The sequence below is a fragment of the Malaclemys terrapin genome, chromosome 5 (genome assembly GCF_027887155.1).
Source record: "Malaclemys terrapin pileata isolate rMalTer1 chromosome 5, rMalTer1.hap1, whole genome shotgun sequence".
In the NCBI taxonomy this organism is placed as follows: Eukaryota; Metazoa; Chordata; order Testudines; family Emydidae; genus Malaclemys; species Malaclemys terrapin.
The window spans coordinates 46619396-46634020 of record NC_071509.1 but is presented as its reverse complement, the minus strand read 5'-3'; the positions used below and the strand labels follow the sequence as shown (position 1 = coordinate 46634020).

At 47.2% G+C, this 14625-nt stretch overlaps 1 protein-coding gene across 1 annotated transcript; it reads right to left on the bottom strand.

Moving 5' to 3' along the window:
- Positions 1-3471: 3471 nt before the first annotated feature.
- On the bottom strand, positions 3472-7487 carry SHISA3 (shisa family member 3). The gene is made up of 2 exons (XM_054030108.1): positions 6909-7487; positions 3472-5170 (listed from the first exon to the last, which is right to left on the bottom strand). Exons 1-2 carry the CDS (start codon positions 7282-7284, stop codon positions 4722-4724), a joined length of 825 nt encoding a protein of 274 aa, XP_053886083.1. The 5' UTR covers positions 7285-7487; the 3' UTR covers positions 3472-4721.
- Between the last annotated feature and the right edge of the window lie 7138 nt (positions 7488-14625).

Sequence of the window (14625 nt, the reverse complement as noted above, 5' to 3'; positions counted from 1 at the left end):
CAGCTCCAGCCCCTCTGAACTGGACACCCCCCTCCCAACCCCATCCCCACCACAGCCCTGACCCCCAGCTCCGAGTCCAGTCCCTCTGAACCGGGCACCCCCCGACCCCATCCTCCCCACAGCCCAGACCCCCAGCTCTGAGCCCAGCCCCTGTGAGCCGGACACCCCCCTGACCCCATCTCCCCACAGCCCTGAGCCCAGCCCCTGTGAGCCGGACACCCCCCTGACCCCATCTCCCCACAGCCCTGAGCCCAGCCCCTGTGAGCCGGACACCCCCCTGACCTCATCTCCCCACAGCCCTGAGTCCAGCCCCTGTGAGCCGGACACCCCCCTGACCTCATCTCCCCACAGCCCTGAGCCCAGCCCCTGTGAGCCGGACACCCCCCTGACCCCATCTCCCCACAGCCCTGAGTCCAGCCCCTGTGAGCCGGGCACCCCCCAACCCAGAGCCCAGCCCTGGGCAACAGCAGCACCACCTCCAGGCAGCAACAGCCCATTGGCACCAACCATCATCATCACCCAGCAACAGCCCATTATGTAATTGCAAATGTACACATACCATTAAAGCATTTAATGTTTTTAAATAATGTATTTAGTGTATTTTCAAATTATTACAAATTAATTTTTGAATGTATTTCACTAGTTATTATTTACATTTCCATACATGTTACTATAGTATTGCAACTTTTTTTTATGGAAGGGGGCCCCCGAAATTGCTTTGCCCAGGCCTCCTGAATCCTCTGGGCGGCCCTGCAAGAACTTGCCATTGTCAGTTTTATCAGTCCAATTCTGTTTTTCAGAAGTAGTGAACACCCACAACTCCAGTAGAAGTCAATTAGCGCTGTAGATGCACAGCACCTCTGAAAATTAAATCCATTATGTGCATGAATCTGACCGTATTCAGTTACTAGGTTTGATTATCCTGTCACTTGTACTTATTTTAGACTGATGTCACTCCACTGAAGTTAGTGGAGTTAGTTTACACTAGTAAAAGTGGAAGAAAACTCAAGCCCACTGTGCTTACAATGCTGATTAATCTAAATTGCAGTATCGCACTGCATAAACATGTGCTTACAATGCTGATTAATCTAAATTGCAGTATTGCACTGCATAAACATATGATATATATTAACCTAATTAATTTCATGCATTTTGTTCAAACATACACCACCTAACCCCTTCAAAACAAACATTTTAACTGGTCATTAAAACTACATCACAGACCTGAATGTAATTTATCTTTTAATTTATCTATAGTAGTTTAGGAGATTATTACAGTTTATGGATTTTTTTAGCATCCACATTGCCATAGCTATAGTTCTTCCTCTTCATTGGGATGAAATTCACCATTCCTACACGGAGCCCAAATAAATCAGACTTCGTGCTGGAGAGTCTACAGGGATAGGGGAAATTCAACCTTTAAACCATAAGCAGGCTGTGATCATTATTTCAATCCATGGACTTGAATAGTGTCTCGTTGTCCACACATAGGGTTTTGTCACTAGCTCCACATAAACATGGATACAGTAATCCAAGGACCCTCTTTCCAGGCTTCCCACCTCAAGTGGCACAGGTTATTCAAAGGCCCATCTGCACAGCTGCTTCATCCACACCCCTCCTTTGTCAAGGTCTAAAGGCTCCATATTGCAAGATTCCAAGATCCTACATTAAAATACTCATGTGCATGAAGCTGAGCAAGTGCTTTACAGAATTAGGGCCAGAGTGTTTGACATCTTGCAGGATCATGCCCTACAATCAGATTTTGTGGCATAGGTGTCTTTTACTCACATTAACTAATGTTTAAACAATGAAACTATCTGTGTGAGTAAGTAGATCAGCGTTACTAAAAGTTGCAAACTCTGTCCTTATTAATGCATTCATAGATTCATACTTTAAAGTCAGATGGGACCATTATGATCATCTAGTCTAACATCCTGCATAACATAGGACACAGAATTTTATCAAGTCTGTGACTTATAGTTACAGTTGCAATGGAGCATACTTTAAGACAGAATCCACCACATCCCCTAAATAAGTCATTCCAGTGGTTAATTGCCTTCACTGTTTTACCCTTTTTCCTAGTCTGAATTCATCTAATTCTCAGCTTCCACTCACTGGATCGTGTTATGCTTTGTCTGCTAAATTCTCTCCTCATGGATGTACTTGTAGACCACTATCACATCTCCTCTGATCCATCTCGCTCTCTGACATGGTAGTGCCACTCTTAATAGTTGTGTGAACAGATCTTACAGGCAGCTCCCAAACAATGACAGAGTTAATTTACTATATAAACTCTTGGGTAATTTTTTCCAGAAAATATTTTATACTTTCTTTAAGGACCTAGTCCTGTACGCCTTATTCAAACAAAACTCCCGTTGAAGTCAGAATCAGGCCTTACAGGGTATTAACAGAGATGTGCAAAATTCTACCTGCCCCTTTCCTGGAGAGAAGTAATTTTTTTTCTTTGATAAGCAAATAGAGTGTGTTAAGTTCTTCATAATCATCATGCTAAGGGTTGGTCAAGTAGATTTTTTTTAACCTAGACTGGTAAATTTTCATAGCAATTTTACAAGGATGTGAAATAAAGTTTTAAATTATTTTTAAATGTATCCATCATTGTATTATGATTTTAGGTGTGAATGGAAGTCAAAGTCCATACATTTTCAATATTAGCTGCATATTAGATTTAAAATGTCAAATGTATAGAATCAAGAAAATCTTCTTCCCCTTGCTTATACAGTTCTACTAACTCTACATTTCTAGTAGAAATGGCTATTGACACTTCATAACGACAATGCAATGAAAATATATGAAAAGATTATGAAAAAATACAATTGGAAAACTAGAATATAAAAGTAAAAAAATGAAATACCTGAGCATTTATTTGTAAAGAACAAAATTCTACTTAAATCTTGAGGAAATATTAATGAAATTCAGAAAGATCCCTAGCCTGCTCCCATTGAAGTCAATCCCATTGGCTTCAATGAGAACAGAATCTGACTGAAGTGTTTGGTAAGCAGCGACAGAAAGCAGACTTTTCTAGAGAAATGGCCCACGTTTTTAATGTAAAAATGATGGACATCATTTTAACTAAATTCCTTAATTTTATACTAATTTAAATATGTTTTTGATCATTAAACTTGCCCTAGTGCTTGTGTAATGGAACCATCTATTATAATAAAATATTTCAAGAATACCTAGCACATCAGCAGATCTGGTTTGGTAAGATAAGCAAGTTCAGTGTAGCAATACAGGAAACCCAAACAGACATAATGGCTTTATCTGTGTATAGAAATACATGAAAGGTAGAGGCTCATTTTTCCTTGACATGTTATTGTGTTAATGTTTGGGGTTTGTTTGTTTGTTTTGGTTTATATTGGTTGGTTGGTTATTTTCGGAAGGGAACAGAGGAAGAAACCTAGTCCTATAATGGGATATTGTAAATTCAAGCAGTGTACTAAACAATTTAATATAATTCTTTATTTTTATATACACTTTAAATTCAGTTATGTTAATCTGACAAGTTAACTGCATATTCAACACTGTTATAAACTATATTAAATCTGCAGCATCACAGATGTATGGATGTAAAATAGTTTGCAAAAGAACAAAATTTACTACTACTTTTAATGTATAGAAAACAAAATACAAACGTACTGACACTGTATCCAAATGAACATTGCTTAATAGGCTCAAAGTTTATGAATGGCATTTTGTAGCGAATTACAAACAAAAATTAAAATTTCAACCAGTTTGACATAAAACAATTCAATATGACTACTAAATAATTAATGTTGTCAATGCTGTACATACATTTTAAATTATGAATTTGTCTTTACATTTTATACATTACTAATTTTACAAATAGAACTTGAAGACCACTTTGTCCAATTTGTATTTATATACATGTTGCTGAACAAAATGCTTTGAAGTAATAATGTTTTTAGGATTTTACATAGACAATCTCTATTGTGCAGGTTGTACTTTTTCCATATATAATGATCGGACTACTGGGAGATTGGACATGTTTTAAACTAAATTTAAACAGTATTAAAATATTTGGCCCTATCTGTCTAACACTTTACTTTCAAAAGTAAAATTTATGCTCCCTAATCTCAGGTATATTATGTGCACTTAAAAAAAAAAATCCAATTCTGGTATCTATAATCATGGACAATTTCCCCCACTCCCCATTTTTATACCTTTCTTCCCTCAGCCCCAGGTCAGGATCCTGCGACCCTTACTCACCTGAGCAATATCATTGCCGTAAGTGGGACTATTCTGGTGACGAATAGTCACTGATTGTTCAAGAGTTGCAGAATCAGGTCCCTGGTTTGTTATAACAGAGTTAATAGCATTTGGAACTCAAAAGTAATTTATAACTCTTCTAGCTATGTTATTAATAATTTTATCCCAAATTGGTCTTCTACATTTCTCTGCAGAAATTCTGCACAAATTAAAATAAATGATCAAAAGGTCACTTTTTGAGAGCAATAAATGTTTAAAATGTTTCATAATTTATATGCAGTTGTGGCCCAAGTACAAGGAAACTGTTTTACAACTAAAGTAAGTATTTGTACCAGTTTCTACACAATCTTGCACTTTTAAATGGGCAACTCCCCCATTCACATGGTTTTGAGGTCCATAATTACAGAACATATTAATGTGAAATGTACACTGCAGCAGTATACTTCCTATAGCTATATTACTTTTGAAAACTCCTAGCTAAAATCTGGGCAGCTCCTCCCAGCTAGGGAAGGTTCTGGTTGGAGAGGATAGCCAAAATAGGGTGATGACACCAAAAATCCAGCTGGTTGAGTTAGGTGGATAGAATGGCCTGTTTGTAAGCAGCCAGATGTGTAAGGTGAAGGTGGAGATGCAACTAAACACCCAGATTCTGCTCTTGCGAAAGAGAACCTGCGAATGGAGCCTCCAGTAGAACTTGAACTGGTTGCAGTACTGGACTGTCTGGACGGTGTCCGGAGGCTAGTGGAGGTCAGGATCATTGGAAGAGTCTCGATCTGATAGCTTCGAAGAGAGAATCGTATTGGCGGCTGTGATGTTTGTTTAGGTCTTAAACACGTGCAACAATAAACAGCTACCAACGAACCCACAATAATGAAGGCGATGAATATGGATCCAACAATAAGGAAAGGAACGTAGATCGGCTCTGAATAAAAAATAAATAAGTACATTTTAACACTCCAAAATAGCTCGTCTATTTAACTTTGCAAAGTTTTCAAAGTCCCACATTATTCTTAAACTCTCATCAACTACCGCGCTTGTTAAAAGATGCTCCTTTCATGTATTACAAATAAACTGTGAACTGCCTGCCAAGGGTACGTATGATCTGATACTAAGTAACAACTTCACTGATCCTGCAATAAGCTGCATTTGATTTTTAATTCGCCTTTACTTCCTACATGCAGAAATTAAAATTATTTGCTGCTGACAATTTTAATAGAATAATTCTTAGTGTTACTATTTTAGATCAGTATTGGAATCCTGAAGGGTTATTCCGCATTGTCCTGTTTGCTGCATGAGTATAGTTTTCAGTGGTCGGTTTGGTTTTCCCTTTGTTCAGGAATCATGCTCCACTTTTCCAACAAGTTTTTTCGGAAATTTGCTCACTGCTGCAAATTATAACTGCCTGAAACTATGGACTAACTCTTCAAAAGCTCCAGTCCCTTTTTAGGGGGCAAGTAACTTCAGAGTGAATGATTTTCAGCAAAATATCTTTCAACACTTTTGCTGGATTACTTGTTTGATTGATATATATAAAATATTATATTCCTGGAACCCTCGTCTGATTCTTTTTACAGTTAAAGTTAGTCACGTCTGGAAAGGAAAAAATAAAACGGCCACGGATATGGCTTTCCAGCTGCTCGTTCATTGCAAGGTAACTAGCTCTTTAATATAAACTTGCCTTTTGATTTTATGGGATTTAAATGTTTGGGCCACTTCTAAGTTGTGGGAGTGATTAAAGCAAACCCGTATTGCCAGCAGCTGTTGGCTAGTTCCCCACAGATTTGAACCGTCCTGACACGCTCTTCAGGGGAGCCCGGCATTCATTCGGCTGAAGGCCGCGGGTTTTATTTTCGCCCAGGATGCTCCAGCAACACCTTTGACCAGTTACGGAGTATAAAAATAACCCACCTCTGCCCGTCTCCGCGCAGCCAAGGACCTGGTAACGCGGTTTCCCGTTTGGCGGCACAAAAGCCCAACTAGCGCCGCTAGCTGAGCCCCGAGCTGGCTGCCCGGCCCCGGCTCTCGGGAACTTGCGTGGCCGCGGCTGCGCCAGACGGCGGCCCCCCAGCTCGGGCGAGCCTATCGCAAGAGCCCACCCAGCGGCGGGGAGCGGGCGGTGGGTGGCCCAGGCCGCTGCTGGGAAGGGCGGTCTGCCCCTGCCTGGACACGGGCGGCGCAGGGAGCCCCAGCACCCCGGCGAGCCCTGCCTCCAAAGCAGCTCGCGTGGCCCGTGGGGCGCTGCCGCCGAGCCGTCAGGGAGGAGCCGGACTCAGCCCCATGCCAGTCTCGTCCTTCACCTGCCGCCGCCACATGCCCGGCCGCCCAGAGCCTCACGCGCTTCCCAGGGAAGTTGGCGGAAACTTTATCTGCCCTGCCGCGTCTAGCGCGCAGCGCGGGGTTCGTCCCGAGCAGGCCGCCCGCAGCAGCGAGGGGCTGGGGCGGGAGGGATCGCACTCCGCAGCGACTGGCCGCGCTGGCTTGGCGAACAGCCGCCTCGGGCGGTATCGCCCTGCCCGCTGCTGGTCCCTAGCGCAGGCTCCAGGCTCGGCCACGCGCCAGTTCTGCGCAGCAGCTGGAGCGTCAGGCCCCGGGCAAGAGGAGCCCGCGGGCGGAGCGGGGCAGAGGCGCGGAGCCCGCAGGCGGGCGGGCCGGACACTCACGGGCTGTCATCCCCGGGTTCTGCGGCTCGCGGTCGTTGGTGCAGCCGCCCTGCTCCAGCCGGGCCTCGGCGGCGGCGCAGCAGTAGCGCAGGGCGCAGGAGCCACAGCAGATGGTGGCGTCCGGCGTGTCGAAGTCCTCCGGGCACTGGAAACCCTCGTGGTAGCGGCCGTGCCCGTCCACCCAACCGTGGCAATACTCGCCCCCCGCCGGCTGGGCGGACGCGCCCCAGCCCAGGAAGCCCAGCAGCAGGTAGCGCAGCAGCAGCCCCCGGTCCCCCATGGCGGCGGCAGCGGGACCCGCTCCCGGCTCAGCCCAGGCTCGGCGCCCGACTCCCCGCCTCACGGCCGCGGCGGGGACTTCTGCTCGCGGCCACATCCCAGGCGGCGCCCGGCGGGCGAGGCTAGCGGGGCTGCCCCCGCCGGCAGCGCTGGACGCGCACACGGGCTGCTGCTGCGCCGCTCCCCGCCGGGCTCATCGCTGCCCCCGGCGCACCGCGCCCATGGGGGGCCGGGGGAGGCGGCTCTCCTGAGCGCAGCCCCCCCTTGTTGGGAGAGAGCCCGCCGGAGGGGAGGGCGCTGAGCTCCCGGTCCCTGCTCGCCTCTCAGCCCTGACTGTGGGGGAGCAGCCGGAGCCCCGCCTGCCTGGGATTTCTCCAGATCCCCTCCCAATCCCCCCGTTACATGCAGTGTTGCCAGTTTAGTCATTGGTTGGCAATTTGAATTGACATTGAAACATTAATACACGCTTTACAAGCATATAAAGAAATACTTATGCCTGAGAAAGCATAATGGGTTAGTAAAGTCTAAACAAAGACTAGCTGCCTCATACAGCTGTTATTTATGACAATGTCAGCACACTTGTTTCAGCTCTATTAGCCTACCTAATAATTTCAAATTATTATTTATAAGCAAGGGCTGAATGAGTTCTTCCCTGGCAGCTAGTGATGAGCCAGCAGTGGGTGGAAAGGCTTCAGGACCAGACTGTATTTACATGAACACACCTACTCTGCTTAGATATCCAGCACACAGAGCTGTGCTGCTTAAGTGAACAATTTTGGCTGGTGTTGGGTTACAAATCACTTAAGCATTAAATGTGGGGATCATTAAATGTTGTTATTCCCTCAGTGCTTAATTTGTGCTAGGGCTTGCCAGGGCTCAGCCCCAGCACTTCTAGGCTTGGCAGTTCATAGCCCTGGGACCTCTGGGCTTGTCACGTCAGTTACGAAAATAACAAACTTGCTTGAGCCCTGGCACCTCTTTCATTCCAAATTAAGCACTGGTCACCCTCCACTGAACTGCCCTCCCTAAGCAGGTTGGCTGCCATGTCCTAGTGCAGAGAGAGAGGGTGGGGTACAGGTGTTTTGCTTGGTGGTGTGGGATCTGCCTAAGAGTCACAGGCACTATTTGACCTTCCCCTCGCTCCTGTTTAGAGAGAGAGCTCATTAGGCTTCATAGAGAGTCTTTTGGTTTGTTAAATGGTCACTAGAGCTGAAATCATTGATAATCAGGTCTAAGTGCTTAGACCTGCTGTGGGACAGTGTTTCTGTGGAAGAGATGGCCTAGCCTGCTCTAGCAGCAAGGTTCCCTCACTGAGAGCTGAAATCACTGAGAGCTGGGTGGAACCTCGAGAGACTGACTCACAGTGGTCACAGTGGCAAGGTGGCAGCAGAAGGTGACGGTGCAGGGACATTGGGGATGGAGGGGTAGAGTGAACGGTGGCATGACAAACAACAGTGGCCAGAGCATTGGACTATGTTTTAGTGACTCTGCTCCAGAATGCTAGCTTTGTGACTGGGAAACTTATATAAATATACCGGTACATTTCCTAGTAGGCCAAGATTTTCCCCAAAGTATCTTGGGGAGTTTCTGTACTAAACTTTTTTATTATTATAATTATTTTTTGTATAAAAATGGCCATATTGTGTCAGACCAACATGCAGAAAGCCTTATAAGCCAGTCACTGTCAAAGCCAATTTTAGAAGAACTTAAACTTAATGAGGCTGTTAAGAATGCTGGAGACACAACTCAGGTTATAGAAAAAAGAACGAAGAGTACTTGTGGCACCTTAGAGACTAGCAAGCAAGAGACACCACTCACTACAAACTGGAGGCCAATTTTAAGTTCATTGTCATTTGTTAATTCTGAAGTTGGACAGAAATTAAAAGATACAGTGACTAGAGTGAAATCCCTGCAAGCTGCATGGACACTTTTCAAAGACACCATAATAGAGGCCCAACTTAAATGTACCCTAAATCTAAAAACACAGTAAAAGAACTAAAAGAGAGCCACCGTGGCTTAACAACCATGTAAAAGAAGCAGTGGGAGATAAAAGGGCATCTTTTAAAAAGTGGAAGACAAATCCTAGTGAGGTAAATAGAAAGGAGCATAAACACTGCCAAATTAAGTAGGGTTACCATACGTCCGGGTTTCCCCGGACATGTCCGGCTTTTGGGTCTTTAAATAGCCGTCCGGGGGGAATTTGTCAAAAGCTAAAAATGTCCGGGATTCCCCCCGGACAGCTATTTAAAGACCCAAAAGCCACTGATAGGGCAGCCGCGCCAGCTGAAAGCGGTACTGGGAGCAGCCGCGAGCGGTGGGTGCGGGCGGCCCGGCTCCCCCTGCCTGGGGCTCCCCTTGCCCTCCGGGGAGCGCGGGCTTCTCCTCTGCAGCGCTGCCCGCCGCGGGGCTGGGGCTCTCCCCCCCGGGGCTCTGCCCTGCACACGCCCAGCACCCCTGGGACTGCTCATGCCTCCCTGGGCTGGCCCCAGATCCCCTCCCCCGGGGGGGCTGGGGTCCTGCTGCGGCTTGTGCCCCTCTGCCTCCTCCGCGGGGCAGGCAGCCCCAGGGGGTTGAGGCCATGCCACCCCTTCCCCAGCAGCCCCCGCACCACCCTGCCGGGCCTGTTCAGCCCTCGGCCCCACCGGGTCCTGCCCTGCCTCATGCAACCCGCCCCTACCGTGTGGCGGCTCGGCCCGGGGGGGACTGGGGGAGCCGCAGAAAAGCCCCTCCCGGAGCTGGTGCAGGAGACGAGCCTGGCTCTCAGCCCAGGCTAGGGCATCAGGCTGCAGCCGGGAGCAGAGCGACCCCCCACCGGCTCGGCTCGGCTCAGCCCAGCCCCGCTCTTAAAGGGACAGGGACCCCACCGTGGCTCAGCCCGGCCTGGGGCACGTGGGGGGGAAAATCTGTAACGGGGGAGGGGGAGTCTGTCTGCAGACAGGAGATTGATGCAAACATGCTAGTGCCACTGAGGGATGCCATGGGCTAGGTCAGGTGCTGGGCTTCACATACCAGCCACTTCAAATCCTGTGGGAGTTGAGAGCCAGCACTAGGGAGGGGGTACTGGGCTGGCAGAGCAGGGGCCGTGTAGCGCAGGCCAGAGGCGATCGGGCTGGTGGAGCACGGGGTGCTGCAGAGCAGGTGTGGTGCGTTGGGGGGGCTGGCAGAGCAGTGGGTGCTGCATGGCAGGGCTGGGGATCAGGCTGGTGTGGCAGGGGTGCTGCAGGCCAGCCACGAGGGGCATGGCATTGCTGTGGGCGAAGCTTGCCTAGCCTCTCAGTTCAACTCCAAATCCACCCCAACGTTTGTGTGGTTGAAGAAGGGGCAGGAGGGTGCAATCGGGTCATGACTGCCCTCTTATGGCAGGGTGCTGTAGGGGCAGCTAACTCAGCCCCACGTGGAGCGAGCACGCTGTGGCTCTTTAGAGCAGTGATTCTCAGCCCGCCAGCGGCTTGCAGCCCAATCAGCACCCGGCTGCAGCCCATGTGCCATCCTCAGGGCCATACAGGGAGCGCGTATCTTGTGTGGCTGCAGCCCATAGAACCCCCAGAAAGCCACGTGTGCTGCCCACAATGGGAAATCGGTTGAGAACCAGTGCTTTAGAGCAATGCTTTGGGCAGGCGGCTCCTTGAGAGCGGAGCGAGAGAAGGGAAGATCTGCTCACCAGGGCTTTGGGGACCCTCCCTCACTTATCACAGGGGTGGTGGGCACACCCCCTCCCCAGCCCAGCCAGGGCTTTGCTGGGGTGCAGCTCACAGTCAGCCCCTTGGTGCAGAATCCCCAAGTGACCCGGAGCTTGTGCAGCTCCATGTGCAGCTGGTGGGGAGCTCTGGTTACAGGCCTCTGCCATGCATAGGGTTACCATACGTCCGGTTTTTCCTGGACATGTCCGGCTTTTCGGCAATCAATTGGGGGGAATTGCCAAAAAGCCGAACATGTCCGGGAAAATGCCGGCTGGGCGCTTCCCCTCCCGGGCTCCAGCTGCGCTGGGGAAGCGCTGGCTGAGGGCGCAGGGGCTGGGGGCTGCCTGGCAAATCCTGAAGCCGGTAGCGCTGGGACAGCCCTTTTCCCCTGGCTGGGAGTGGGAGGGAGGAGGGGGCGGAGTTAGGACAGGGAAGGGGCGGAGTTGGGGCGGGGCTAGGGGTGGGGAAATGGGGGGGGCCAGGGCCCGTGGAGGGTCCTCTTTTTTTATTTATGAGATATGGTAACCCTAAATTAAGTGTAAAAATGTAGTAAGAAAAGCCAAAAAGGAGTTTGACGAACAGCTAGTGAAAAACTCAAAAGGTAATAAAATGTTTTTTAAGTACACCTCTACCCCGATGTAACATGACTCGATATAACATGAATTTGGATAGAAAGCGGTAAAGCAGCGCTCGGGTGGGGGTGGGGGGGCTGTGCACTCTGATGGATCAAAGCAAGTTTGATATAACGCAGTTTCACCTATAATGCGGTAAGATTTTTTTGGCTCCTGAGGACAGCGTTATATCGGGGTAGAGGTGTATATCAGAAGCTGGAAGCCTGCTAAACAACCAGTGGGGCCCCTGGATGATCGAGATATAAAAGGAGCACTTAAAGACAATAAAGTCATTTTGGAGAAACTAAGGCTACGTCCTCACTACGGGAGGGAGGGTCGATTTAAGATACACTAATTCAGCTACACGAATAGCGTAGCTGAATTCGACGTATTGGAGCCGACTTACCCCACTGTGAGGACGGCGGCAAATCGACCTCCGCGGCTCCCCTGTCGACGGCGCTTACTCCTACCTACCTGGAGTACAAGCGTCGATTCAGGGATCGATTGTTGGGTCCCGACGAGACGCGATAATTCGATCCCCGAGAGATCGATCTCTACCCGCCGATTTAGGCGGATAGTGTAGACCTGCCCTAAATGAATTCTTTACTTCGGACTTCACAGCTGAGGATGTTAGGGAGATTCCCAAACCTGAGCTGGCTTTTGTAGGTGACAAATCTGAGGAATTGTCACAGATTGAGGTGTCACTAGAGGAGGTTTTGGAATTAATTGGTAAACTTAACAGTAACAAGTCACCGGGACCAGATGGCATTCACCCAAGTGTTCTGAAAGAACTCAAATGTGAAACTGTGGAACTACTAACTATGGTTTGTAACCTGTCCTTTAAATCAGCTTCTGTACCCAATGACTGGAAGATAGCTAATGTAACGCCAATATTTAAAAAGGGCTCTAGAGTTGATCCCTCTAAGTAAGTCTAACGTCAGTACTGGGCAATTTAGTTGAAACAATCATAAAGAATAAAATTGTCAGACACATAGAAGAACATAAATTGTTGGGCAAAAGTCAACATGGTTTCTGTAATGGGAAATCATGTCTTGCAAATCTATTAGAGTTCCTTGAAGGGGTCAACAAACATGTGGACAAGGGGGATCCAGTAGACATAGCGTACTTAGATTTCCAGAAAGCCTTTGACAAGGTCCCTCACCAAAGGCTCTTACGTAAACTAAGTTGTCATGAGATAAGAGGGAAGATCCTTTCATGGATTGAGAACTGGTTAAAAGACAGGGAACAAAGGGTAAGAATAAATGGTAAATTTTCAGAATGGAGAGGGGTAACTAGTGGTGTTCCCCAAGAATCAGTCCTAGGACCAATCCTATTCAACTTATTCATAAATGATCTGGAGAAAGGGGTAAAAAGTGAAGTGGCAAAGTTTGCAGATGATACTAAACTGCTCAAGATAGTTAAGACCAAAGCAGACTGTGAAGAACTTCAAAAAGATCTCACAAAACTAAGTGATTGGGCAACAAAATGGCAAATTAAATTTAATGTGGATAAATGTAAAGTAATGCACATTGGAAAAAATAACCCCAACTATAATTACAATATGATGGGGGCTAATTTAGCTACAACTAATCAGGAAAAAGATCTTGGAGTCATCATGGATAGTTCTCTGAAGACATCCATGCAGTGTGCAGCGGCAGTCAAAAAAGTGAACAGGATGTTAGGAATCATTAAAAAGGGGATGGAGAATAAGATGGAGAATATATTATTGCCCATGTAAATCCATGGTACTCCCACATCTTGAGTACTGCATACAGCTGTGGTCTCCTCATCTCAAAAAAGATATACTGGCACTAGAAAGGGTTCAGAAAAGGGCAACTAAAATGATTAGGGGTTTGGAACGATTCCCATATGAGGAGAGATTAAAGAGGCTAGGACTTTTCAGCTTGGAAAAGAGGAGACTAAGGGGGGGAATATGAGAGAGGTATATAAAATCATGAGTGATGTGGAGAAAGTGAATAAGGAAAAGTTATTTACTTGTTCCCATAATATAAGAATTAGGGGGCACCAAATTAAATAAATGAGCAGCAAGTTTAAAACAAATAAAAGGAAGTTCTTCACACAGCGCACAGTCAACTTGTGGGACTCCTTGCCTGAGGAGGTTGTGAAGGCTAGGACTATAACAGGGTTTAAAAGAGAACTGGATAAATTCATGGAGGTTAAGTCCATTAATTGCTATTAGCCAGGGTGGGTAAGGAATGGTGTCCGTAGCCCCTGTTTGTCAGAGGATGGTGATGGATGGCAGAAGAGAGCTCACTTGTTCATTATCTGTTAGGTTCACTCCCTCTGGGGTACCTGGCATTGGCCACTGTCGGTAGACAGGATACTGGGCTGGATAGACCTTTGGTCTGACCCAGTATGGCCATTCTTACGTTCTTATGGACACGGGTTTCAAACAAGACTGGCAAATGCTCGCTATCTTTCTGAAAAAACTCAGATGATTCTGTAGAAGCATGCGGTGCAACAGTGAAAGACTCAAAGTAAAGAACTCTCTCACCATATTCAAAATATGTGCATATATGGCTGATGAATGCACCAATGCAAATAGGCATCAATTATTAAGTCATTGTGTATGTTATCTTGATGCCCACGGTAGGCCAGTAGATGCATTCTAGATGTTCAGGTTATAGAAGACACATCAGCTGCATCTTTGACATCTTAGAAAAGTTAAATGCTTGTAAATTGAATCACAAACAGATGGTTGCTTGTGCATTTGATGGAGCTACAAATTTTTCTGGAAGACATAGTGGAGTACAAGCTTTGCTCAGAGAAAAGTATAACCCTAATCTCTCCTATACACACTGCAGAGGCCATCTACTCCAGCTAGCTCTAATACAAGCTGCAGAATCTTCAAAAAACATTAAAAAGCCATACATTTAATGGCTTTTTATACTCTTTTTTCAGAAAGAGTCCAAAAGGACTGAAAGTCTTGGAAACGAATAAAAGATGCACTGTGGTTGAAGTTCAAATTAGTCTAACCTTCCCCTGGCTCTCTCCCCTGCGCCCTCCCTGGGGACAACTCTGATGTTCTATGATTCTATATACTGCCCTCACCCCTTCCTCTCAGCCCTCACCCCATCTTCTCTCCTCCTGCCCCTTTCTCGCAGCCTTCACCCACTGTGTAGCCCC